At 36.9% G+C, this 11307-nt stretch overlaps 1 protein-coding gene across 3 annotated transcripts in view; it reads right to left on the bottom strand.

The window, feature by feature from the left end:
* Positions 1 to 1969: 1969 nt before the first annotated feature.
* LOC129944349 (uncharacterized) overlaps positions 1970 to 11307 on the bottom strand; it is a 30723-nt gene continuing 21385 nt past the window's right edge. For all 3 annotated transcript variants that reach the window (XM_056053711.1, XM_056053712.1, XM_056053713.1), the window contains 2 exons: positions 2929 to 3063; positions 1970 to 2842 (listed from right to left, as the gene is read on the bottom strand). In XM_056053711.1, coding sequence (XP_055909686.1) covers positions 2626 to 2842; positions 2929 to 3063 — 352 coding nt within the window. In that variant the 3' untranslated portion in view covers positions 1970 to 2625. The remainder of the gene's footprint in view (positions 2843 to 2928; positions 3064 to 11307) is intronic.

Raw genomic sequence — 11307 nt, 5'->3', positions numbered from 1 at the left:
CGAACTCGAGCTTCTGCGTTTAAACAAGACAGAGCAGAGCTTTTACAAAAGCAAACTGTAGTTCAGGATATTACCTTGAATGGAATCAACGAAAGCCTTGGTAAAATAAAAAAATGTACCAAAGAGATAGAGAGATACTTCAAAAAGTGTTACAGATTAGAGGAGGACAAGGCCAAAACAGATGCAAAACGTCTCAAGAAAAACTTCTTATATATAAAAAAGAAACGGAAAGAAAAGAAGCGCAAAGAAAAGAAACAAACAAAATAAAAATGATGGACCTGGAAATACGGAAAAAACAAATAGAGATCGCCGAAAAGAAGCTATCTCTTAAATAAATCATCAAGTCCAATCTTATCCAAAGTTTATTTTTGTTATGAAGGGTTCGAGTGTTTTATATTCAAGATTTATTATCAAAGAATTTCAATTACCTAAAAGCCAACTATTTGTTTCACCACTATTGAAGTTATCTTGCAGCATTCCCCTTACTTCACTTAAGCTCCAAACCATTGCGTCGTGACTAGCTCCTGGTTGTCTTGCATCAACATACCGAATACGCATTTTATGATCGCAAACCTGAATTTTAGAATTAAAAAATTGCTTTTAGAAAAAAGAAAAAGAAAAAAATACTTACCAACATCGTATTGAGGCTATAGAAACCTTTTCTGTTGTAGTAAGAGTGTTGGAATTCTTTTTTGGGTGTGAATATTCGCACATGTGTGCCATCAATACATCCGATGACACCAGGAAATCCCGTCTTATTAAAAAAGGATAGCTTCGCTTCTGATTTTTTAGCCGGTGTTATTTGGAAGCGAATCCATTTGGGGCAAATATGTCTTTCTATGACATTGATAATTTCTTTTAAAAACTTGCTAACTGTTGGTTGAGCTAATCCCAAATTAAAGTCATTCCCGGCGCCGTGTTGGTAACTTCCTTCAGCTAAAATTCTTAAGGTGACTGCGAGCCTCAATATAATTGGAATTGATGATGAACAATGTCGAATGCTTATTTTATCACTTATTTCATCCAACAAATACTTAAATGCTTCTTTTGTCAGTCTGAAGAACTGCTTGAATCTGTTAAAACGTAAACAATTTTTATTTAAAAGCACTTTTGGGATAAAAATGTGAACTCACTTTGAATCAGGCAAGTCGAATGGATTTGAGTTGTGCCGTATCTCTTTTCTTCTTATAATAAATTTTTCTTTCAAAATTCTTTCCTCTTCATCTTCACTTTCACTACTTGTGCTGTAATACATTTCGATACTTATCATTTTAATATCCTCTTTATTTAGGTCCCAATAAATCAATAAAACCGCATTCGAGCTCTAAACAATGATTTTTTATTGAAACTTTATTTCAATTTCTTTTGATTTTGACAGATGTTTGTTACTTTTTCATCGTTTTAAAATCTGTTACAAAATCGTCGCGTCGAAGAAGTTATGGAATGCCATTTAAAAAACGAGACGACAGTGAAAACGAGAGATATCGAAAAAACGAGACGACATCGGTAATTGGGGTGATCTTACTTTTTGCCATTCCTTTCACCTACATTTTGAGATCAATTTAAGCTCCGTGTCGTTTGCAATTTTGTGAACTTCGAAATTTGGCTTTTTAAGAGGCGTTGTTGTTTTCAAAACGACTTACATAATACGAAAATAACTGCATTAAGACAAATGTCACTAAATGAATGCATTCCACATAAACAAAAACGCCAATTGACATTAACGCCGTACGTACATAATTTCAAATTCTTTTGTCGTGTTTTGATAGGTCGTTCAACTTCTACCGCAATAAGGGTGATTATGATATTTTAATTTTGTTAGCCTCCTTTAAAAAACATTAAAGAACATTTTTTAGCAGTGAGTAAAAACTCTGTGACCCCTTCCCCCTTAAAAGTCTGGATCCGCCTTTGTAAGAGGTGATACCTTTAGTGTTTAGTCTTAAAATGTGAAGATTTAAAAATTCAAAACTACAGACAAGTAGTAATTTATTTATTTAAAAAAGAAAACAATAAGAATACAAGAATATACTATACATACATTATGGTCTCGTTTATAATTATTTTACTTAACAAAGACAAACAAATAAGATAGAATCGGTAAAATTGTAAAAAACAAAACAATACATTAAATGTTTTAGTAAATTAGCTAACATTGGAATGATACGATTAAAACTATTTAGTTTTTTTTTTTTTAGAAAAAAATGATAATATTATTCATTATAATAATAATACTGAGTACAAAATATTGCATTAAACCCCAATTAGTTTAGTTTTTTTTTTGTATTCACATAATACACATCTACAGGACGACAATACGAGTAAGAAGTTTTTTTTTTTAAATTGTAAGGAAAAAAGATTCGTGGATGGAATACATTAATATGTAAATAGGTAGGTTAGTATAAAATTTGTTTTGTTTTGTTTTTAAAACGGACCGATTTGTTATAAGAATATTATTGGCACATTTATTGCTTTGTTTCAAAAAAAAATAACTAAGCAAGAAAAACAATTAGCCAATAATAAGATTAAATTCGATTATTTCAATTATGTAAATGCTATTGCGATGAATATAAGTTTTGTTTGTTGTTGTTGAATGAAGTGAAGATTGTTTTGAAACAGTTTGTGTTTTTAATTGCATTTTATATTGGTATTAGTTGATGATTTTAATTGAGAGTAAATGCTCCCTTTGGCCAATCCGGCTTGGGGTCCCTTACATAAGTCGGGATTTCGCCCGTTGGCTAAATATGAATGATCTTGAATAATGGCTTGATCTGGCCCCACAGCAATATTTTTCCTTCCCAATGAGATATCGGGATTTGCACCATTCCAGGTAACATAGTCGGCCCTAAAAAAGGTTATGGTTTTAAAAATTAAAATAGTTACTATTGATAAATTTTGAATTTAAAAAAACAATTTTAAATTTGTATTTACAGAAGTAGATTATCATCAGGTCCCTTAGTGTATTCAGTATTGTGTCCCATTGTGGCAATACGTCCCAGAATCGATTGAAATTCTTGCTTATGCAAAATATCTTGTTCAGCTTCGCTTGATTCTTTCGGAGAGCTTCTAAACGATCAAACAGTTATTGTCAATTTAAAATAAGGACACATAATTTTAAAAATATTAGTTACAAAAACTACAAATAAAATACTCATAAACCTTTGCAGCTGGTTAATATTTGGAAACATCCTTTTTTCAGAAATTATTGTTTACTTTTGACTGCAACTGGACTGCAGCTGAAGGCACAGCTGATTTCTCATTCTCATCAGTTCTTAAGCTTAAATTTCTTCATCTGTCTCGTGTCGGTACGAACGTCACCGAGAAGAACATTACTTCTTTTGTAGCACATAGGCTTGAACTTCCGGAAAGCGTGCTTCTTTGCAAGAGATTAGTTAAAAGTAATGTCGATGTTTCAACTCTTTTCACTAACTTCAAACTTGGAATTCCAGAGATTGCATTTGAGAAAGCATTTAATCCTTCTATTTGGCCATTGGGTGTGCAGATTAAGAACTTTATCCAACGTCCAAAATCAAAAAACGGGAGTGGTGCAAACCAAATTTCAACAACATAACACGTCTTCCCTTAATCCGTCACATCTTAGAATTTACTATCAAAATGTTGGTGGCTTGCGAACAAAAACAAATGAGTTTTTCATCACTTCCAGTGCACACGACTATGACGTAATAATATTAACAGAGACCTGGCTGCATCATGGAATCTATTCTTCCGAGCTGTTTGATTCTTCATATGTTGTCTATAGAGTGAATCGTTCTCTAGACATTGGTATGGATAGAGGCGGGGTAGTTTTAATTGCAGTTCGTACTTCACTTAATAGTAAACAATTAAATTTTCAAACAATGTAAACAGAGCTGAATATTGTTTTATTGTAAATTATATTAGACCAAAGAGTAAATTAGAATTATATGTTCAACTTGTTTCAAATGTTAGTTGTTTATTGAATGGCTTATCTTCTAATCAATATCCATGTATCTTCGGTGACTTTAATCTTGATGACATTGATTGGCGTTATCTAGAAGATGAGCAAATCCTTGTCCCTTTTAATGTTTTTAGGGATGTGGAAGTTGAATTAGTTGATAACTTTTCCTCGTTAGGATTGATCCAAATTAATCATGTAAAAAATATTTTAAATAGGTTTCTCGATCTTGTATTTATTATTAAGGATCTTAAATTTATGGTCTTTGAATCAGACTTTCCTTTAGTAAGAAATCAAATTCATCATAAAGCCATTATGGTTGTATTTGAACTTTATAATTTTTATAAGAAGGCTGACTTCATTTCGCTAAATAATTATTTTAATACCATTAATTGGGAGCAACTATTTGGAGATAAATCTTTAAATCAGATGTATACCATCTTTAACACACTTTTGTTTGAGGGTGTTCAGAAGTTCGTTCCGGTAGTTCGAAAGAGATCATCTTTTAAATCTCCCTGGTTCAATAAAAGACTTAACAATTTAGAAAATGTAAAAAACAAGGCTTTAAAGAGATGTAAGGTAACAGGCAAATCTGAAGATAGAATTCGTTTTATGCAATTGCGACGGGAATTTGATTTTTTGAGTAGATTTCTTTATTCACAATATATAAGTTCAGATGAAAGGGATATCAAATGCAACTCTAAATCTTTTTGGGTTTTTTAATTCTAAACGGAAAAGTTCTGCTTTTCCTAGCTCTATGGAGCTTGATGGAGAGACCTCCCATAGTACTGAAGCTACATACAATCTTTTTGCTAAGTTTTTTCAAGCGAATTATAATATAGATATTATACCTAATAGTGAAAACCTGTATAATGATATAAGTTCTCAAGTTGATTTTAATGTGTTTTCTCTATCTGATCAAGAGGTATTTGAAGGCTTAGTTTCTCTTGATGTTAATATAAAAGCTGGAGTAGATTTGATTCCTCCTCTTTTGATATCGGCATGTGTTGTTTCGCTTTGTAAAGGACTAAAAATTATTTTTAACAAATTGCTCCATTCTGGGGTTTTCTAGAAGAGTGGAAAATATTATCATCTATCAGCCCTATTTATAAAAGTGGTCTGAAGCACTTAATTAAGAACTATAGAGTATAGACCAGTCTCAAAACTTTTAGCAATTCCAAAACTTTTTGAAAAGTTGGTGTTCAATAGACTTATTTTCACGGTGAAAGACATAATATCTTCGAGACAGCATGGATTTTGTAGTGGTCGCTCCACTACTACGAATTTGTGTCTGTTTACAACTTTTTGTTTATCTGCTTTGGAAAAAAGAATGCAGGTCGATGTTTTGTACACGGATTTTGTGAAAGCGTTCGATAGAGTCCATCATAGACTTCTATTAAGAAAGATGGAGGATGGGATTCAGATTCGGTTTTCTTAAATGGTTAGAATCTTATTTGTCAAATCGAAAACAGATTGTTAAAATCGAAGGCAATCAATCCTTTTTTATTAACTGTCTGCAATTCTCTAATTGTTTGATGTTCGCAGATGACTTGAAACTATATTCCTAAATTTCTTCAGTTGAAAACTGTGTCAACTATCAAAAAGAAATAGATGCGTTTTTTAATTGGTGTAAATATAATCATCTCAAGCTTAATATCTCTAAATGTAAAATATTTAGAGCTTCTCGTACAACACCTAAAGTGCTGTTCAGTTACAGTCTTGGCAATGAAAGTCTTTCAACCGTGAGTGAAATAAAGGACCTTGGTGTTATTTTTGACACTAAGTTTTCTTTTTCTGAACACATATATTTTATTATTTCAAAAGCGAATTCTTTGCTATTTTTTTTTAAAACGCAACACGGGGGTATTTGAAGATAGTTATACTCTGAAAACGATTTACATATCTTTAATATTACCCATACTGGAATACTGTTGTGTTATTTGGTCTCCTTTTTATCAAAATTCTTGCCCGGCAAAATCCTCATTCAAACCCTCCAAGTGGGTGCCAGGCGGGCAATGATCACCACAGTAGTCCTGTGCGTTTTTGGCAGGATGGTGATTAGCTAAGGTTGAGTTGGATCGCTGAATTGTTGTAACTCCTCAATAGTGCAACGTTCGGAAACCCAATTTAATCATAGTTTAGAGGTTCCTAATTTCAGTGGTGGTGTGAGCGTACTAGTACGAAAACCGTGCCGAAGAATGAAAGGCTGGGGGATAAACCAGCCGTTAACGAGCTCTTTCGGATGCTGTGGCAAGGTCCGTCATATTTCTGCCTTACCCCGGCAAGCGCGGCTCTGCCGGGGCTGACCGTCTTTCCGCTTTACTCGTGGGAATACAATGAAAAAATTTAAAAATAAACAAACAAACAAAACAATTATAAAACTAAAAAATCGCACCAAGGCTGCCAATGCGGTCACATCACCTGAAAAGGCTGTCGAGCCAAATCAGGTGTGTGAACGTGTTGTCAACCCTGTGGTTGCAACTAGTGGCGAGAGTCCTTCTCCCTCTACTAGCCGCAACATATACTTAAAGGAATTACCAGTCAGTGGAACAGCTGTGACGCTCGGCAGTCCCAATGGCGGAAATTCCACACCCCACCTCTTTCCCGCTCCTGCTAGGACGTCGCAAGCGACCCCAAAAAGGGACACCCCATCCGGAGAGACAAAATCTGCGACATGTGGAATTGACTCAAAGGGTGAGGGCACACCCGGATTGGCATCGGTAGCGATTAAATCTGGAGGTGGACCCACATCTGTGACACACGGACATAGTTCTGGGCCGGCCAAAAAGAAGTCCAAGAAGTCACAGGCCAATCGAGACCAACGCAATGCCGAAAGGATTCTAGCCGCAGTCGGTGTCATACCGGCGGCGGAAAGAACCCCAGAGCAAACGCGTAAACTCGAGTGGGCTAGTGGCTTTCTTAGCAAAAAAGCTAAACCGACCTGCGGCGACTCAACGTCAAAGCGAGATAGGTCTTTCGAGGGTGACAAGCCCGAACCAAAAAGGCAGAAGGTGCTTTCCAACAGCACATCAGCCGTCAACAAAGATCTCTCCTTCAGCGACGCGCTCAAAGGTAAGATCATTGCCGCGGTCATTGACAGGAGTCATGCGGATGGTAACATCTCTCATGATCATTGGGCAGAGGTCAAGGCTCACCTCGGTTTCAGATTTTTATCTGTTATCGAGGAAAATCCGGGGCCTCTCCCAGACACAGCCGATGCAGGATGGTACCAAAATCGCATCAAACTCATCGCCTGTGGTGATCAGAGATCTTTCGATCTATACAGGGCTGCTGTCAATGGCTTGCCAGAAGTCTGGCCGGGTGCCAAGCTCGAGGTTGTTGCAAGGGAGAATATTCCTTGCCGGCCAAGAGCACGTATAATGGTCCCGGCTCTTCACAACTGTCCAGACATGATCATGAAACTGATCAAAACAAGTAATCCGGACCTGAAGGAGACAGTGGGTCACTATAGATCGGCTCTCGTGCTGATCAATAGGGAATTACTGGCTCCACTGGCCGCGACCAAAGGTGTGATTAGGTATGGTTTCGATGAAATCATGATGCGTATTTATAAAAAAGATGAAGATACGCTAAACACGCCCCCCACAGAAGCCTCTTCAGCGGAGGGAAGCGATTCATTGGCAACGAAAATGGAGGTCGATGCAACACCAAAAGTGGAACCATCGACATCCACTGCCCCAAATAAGCCATCCGACGTGGAGGCTAAAACTAAAGTCGACAGTAACTCCGACATGGAGACTGAAGACGCCACCTTAGGCATCACCCTGAGTGAGGAAGACCTGCTTAGGTCCTCCTCAGACGAGGAAAACGCCGACAAAACAGTGGTGGAGGTTGATCTGACTAATAGTAGCAATGCTGCGATTAGTACAGGGGTGCCAGCACGTAACTTGATACAATCGAGTTTAGTCGATACAATCGAGCATTGGCAGCACACATTTTGGTTCAATCGACTGTCCTCGATTGTTTCGAAAGATAGGCAGCACACAACCTTCAAATTGACGTTTGAAACAAAGTTTTTCACTCGACAGAAATAAGTTATCGTCGGCAGTGATATTTGTATGGAAAAATGGAAATTTAGAGCAATCAAATTCCATTGCGGACAAAACTTATTTTCCAGGAGACTCGACGTTCGGCGAAAGAACTTGAAAACTGTTGCCTGTGTCATACTTAGCAACACATTTGTTCCAACATTGGTTTGGTTACTCCCACTAGCTAGGAGATTTAATGTTGCACAAAGCTGTAGAACTGTTGGAACTGATGTTCTTCTTCTGTCTTCTGGAAGATCTAACTAGCTGAGTATCGTGTAAAAACATTCCTTGTTGACTCAAAACTGCTGCACAAAGTTATAAAAAAAATTGTTTTACAAATGTTATGCATGATCTTTCTTTTCTTTTTGAATATTTACTCATTTTCACTCAATTCGAATGGGTTGCTATTATCTCTCAAATATCTTCTTTTGATTTTATCATAGGGCACTTCTTCGCCTTCACTTTCACTCTTTAAATCAAAGAAAAACATTTCGAAAAAAACTTAAAATTATAATAATGCAATCATTCCAAAGAAAACTCATTTGACATTTCATTTTATAGTTCACAATGTTTTTTTTAAGTAAAAGTCACAATGAAACTCGTCTCAAATTACGTGCTATCAAAAATAATTTGTTTCGAGTTGATCGACGACCGACAATCCTCGATTGTATCAAGTTACGTGCTGGCACCCCAGATTAATCTCCATCACGCCATCATGGCCACAAACAACCTGATACTCCGACTGCATATGAACAAGGAAGACATCGTCTTAATACAGGAGCCGTGGGTCTCAAACTCCATCATCAGAGGTCTCAGGACTCCTGGCTATAAAATATTATATGCATCGGAGAAAGGTGAACCAAGGTCATGCATGTTAGTAAAAAATGACTTCAACATATTTTTACTCCCCAATTACAGCGACAAGGACACCACCACCGCTGTCCTAACAACAGATAAAGCCACCTACTGGCTCATATCCTCCTACCTTGGCCACGACAGCCCAATTCCAGGAAACACCTTGAGGAAGGCAATTGCGGACGCGCAATCGAAAAAAGTTGGTCTCCTAATTGGTTCAGACGCTAACGCCCATCACACGGTATGGGGTAGCTCTGATATAAATGAGAGAGGTGAGTACTTATTTGATTATTTACTAAGCACTAACCTACTCATAAGTAATATTGGTAATGAACCCACATTTGTAACCAAGAATAGGAAAGAGGTACTTGATATTACACTTACCTCTGACTCGATCCACAATATGATTTCAAACTGGCATGTCTCAAAAGAGAATTCCTTCTCTGACCACAAATACATTCAGTTTGAGCTCAAAGATGTAGCAAATACATCTACGGGATTTCGAAATCACCGGAATACCAACTGGGAGCGTTATAGGGAGGTACTAGCACAACTGCTTAATCATAACCTTCTTAAAAGCTCCTCCAGTAAAGATGAACTAGACCTTTCTGTAAATCATCTCACCGAAGCCTTAAATGAATCAATGAGATCTTCATGCCCTGTAACCATTTTAAAGGGTAAAAAGAAACCTCATTGGTGGCATAAAGAATTAGAACCATTCAGAAAGAGCTGTCGTAAACTCTTCAACAGATCTAAGTACACTAGATCTCCTTCTGACTCGGACTTATACAAACAAGCTCTAAAGCAATATAAAAAAGAATTAAGAAAGAGTAAGAGGTCTTCTTGGAGAAATTTTTGTGGTAAAATAGAAAATACTTCAGAAGCCTCAAGACTCAGGAAAATTCTCTCAAAAAGTCCAACAATACCTAGTGCTTTAAAGACAGAAACAGGCACATGGACTATCACAGATGAAGAATCTCTTAACCTGTTATTAGACACCCACTTTCCAGGTAGTTCTAACATACTCAACGACTTAACATCAGAGTCTCAAGCTTCTACAAGCGATTTAGTTGGTCTAATAACGCGGGAAAAACTGCAATGGGCCATAGACAGCTTTGATCCATATAAATCTCCAGGACCAGATGGAATCATTCCGGCCGAACTACAAAAATGCTCAGACATGATTATTCCACCATTGGAAATCATTCTGACAAGCTGTGTAAGGTTGAGATATATTCCCAAAGCCTGGAGAATGGCAAAAGTAGTCTTCATTCCCAAAGCAGGGAAACCCTCACACGTTAACCCTAAAGATCTACGACCAATCAGCCTATCATCCTTCCTTCTTAAAACCTTGGAAAGATTGATTGAAATTTATATCAGACATAATTTAAAACCATGTCTCATTTCCACAGCTCAACAAGCTTACTCTAAGGGAAAATCAGTAGAATCAGCACTTCACTCACTGGTACGTACTATTGAACATTCCCTCGAATACAAAGAATATAACCTGGTAGCGTTCCTAGATATTGAAGGAGCTTTCAACAACGTCAGTTACCAGGCGATCACAACAGCAATGGATAAGCTGAAATTAGAGAAGTCACTCATAGATCTTATAAGTCTCATGCTCAAAAGCAGGACAATAATTTCTAACATGAGAAGTTTTACTACCACCAGATCGGTGAATCGAGGCACTCCCCAAGGTGGAGTCCTTTCGCCTCTTTTATGGAACATGGTAGTAAACGACTTACTTACAACATTGGAAACAGAAGGTTTCAAGGTGATTGCCTACGCTGATGACGTTGCGATATCCGTATCTGGGAAGCACCCCCAAGTTCTCTCGGAACTCCTACAAAATGCCCTAAACATGCTAACTAAATGGGCTAATCAATGTGGATTGGACGTCAACCCACACAAAACAGAATTAATACTCTTCTCGAGAAGATATAAAATTCCTCAGATTAGCCCACCAAAGATTAAAGGAATACCATTAAGCTTTTCCGACCAAGCTAAATATTTGGGCCTCATTTTAGACAAAAAACTAAATTGGAAGGCAAATATTGATGAAAGAGTCAAAAAGGCTACTGTAGCGCTTTTTACTTGTAAAAAGGCCATAGGATCAAAATGGGGCTTCTCCCCAAAAATAACCCACTGGCTATACACTTCGGTAATCAGGCCGATACTCATTTATGGAGCCGTCGTATGGTGGACCGCACTGGATAAGATGGTAAATGTTGGTACCAGATATGAAACGACCATTGGCAACACGGGTTGTATAGTTTATATCCTTTTATCTCTGTCACGTATTATATTCACATCTTTGTCACACAAAGATCTTTCTTATTTTTGAACTATTATTTTTCTTTTGCTCATTCTGTTTTTTAATAAAGCTACTGGCTGGACGTGCCATTTTTATAACGTTCAACTTGTTATATTTTATTTACTGAAAGTTATAGACTTTAAATTAAAATCCAA

Source organism: Eupeodes corollae, chromosome 2, assembly GCF_945859685.1.
Source record: "Eupeodes corollae chromosome 2, idEupCoro1.1, whole genome shotgun sequence".
NCBI lineage: Eukaryota > Metazoa > Arthropoda > Insecta > Diptera > Syrphidae > Eupeodes > Eupeodes corollae.
The sequence above is the reverse complement of the archived record's forward strand: the minus strand, read 5'-3'. Positions and strand labels throughout refer to the sequence as shown.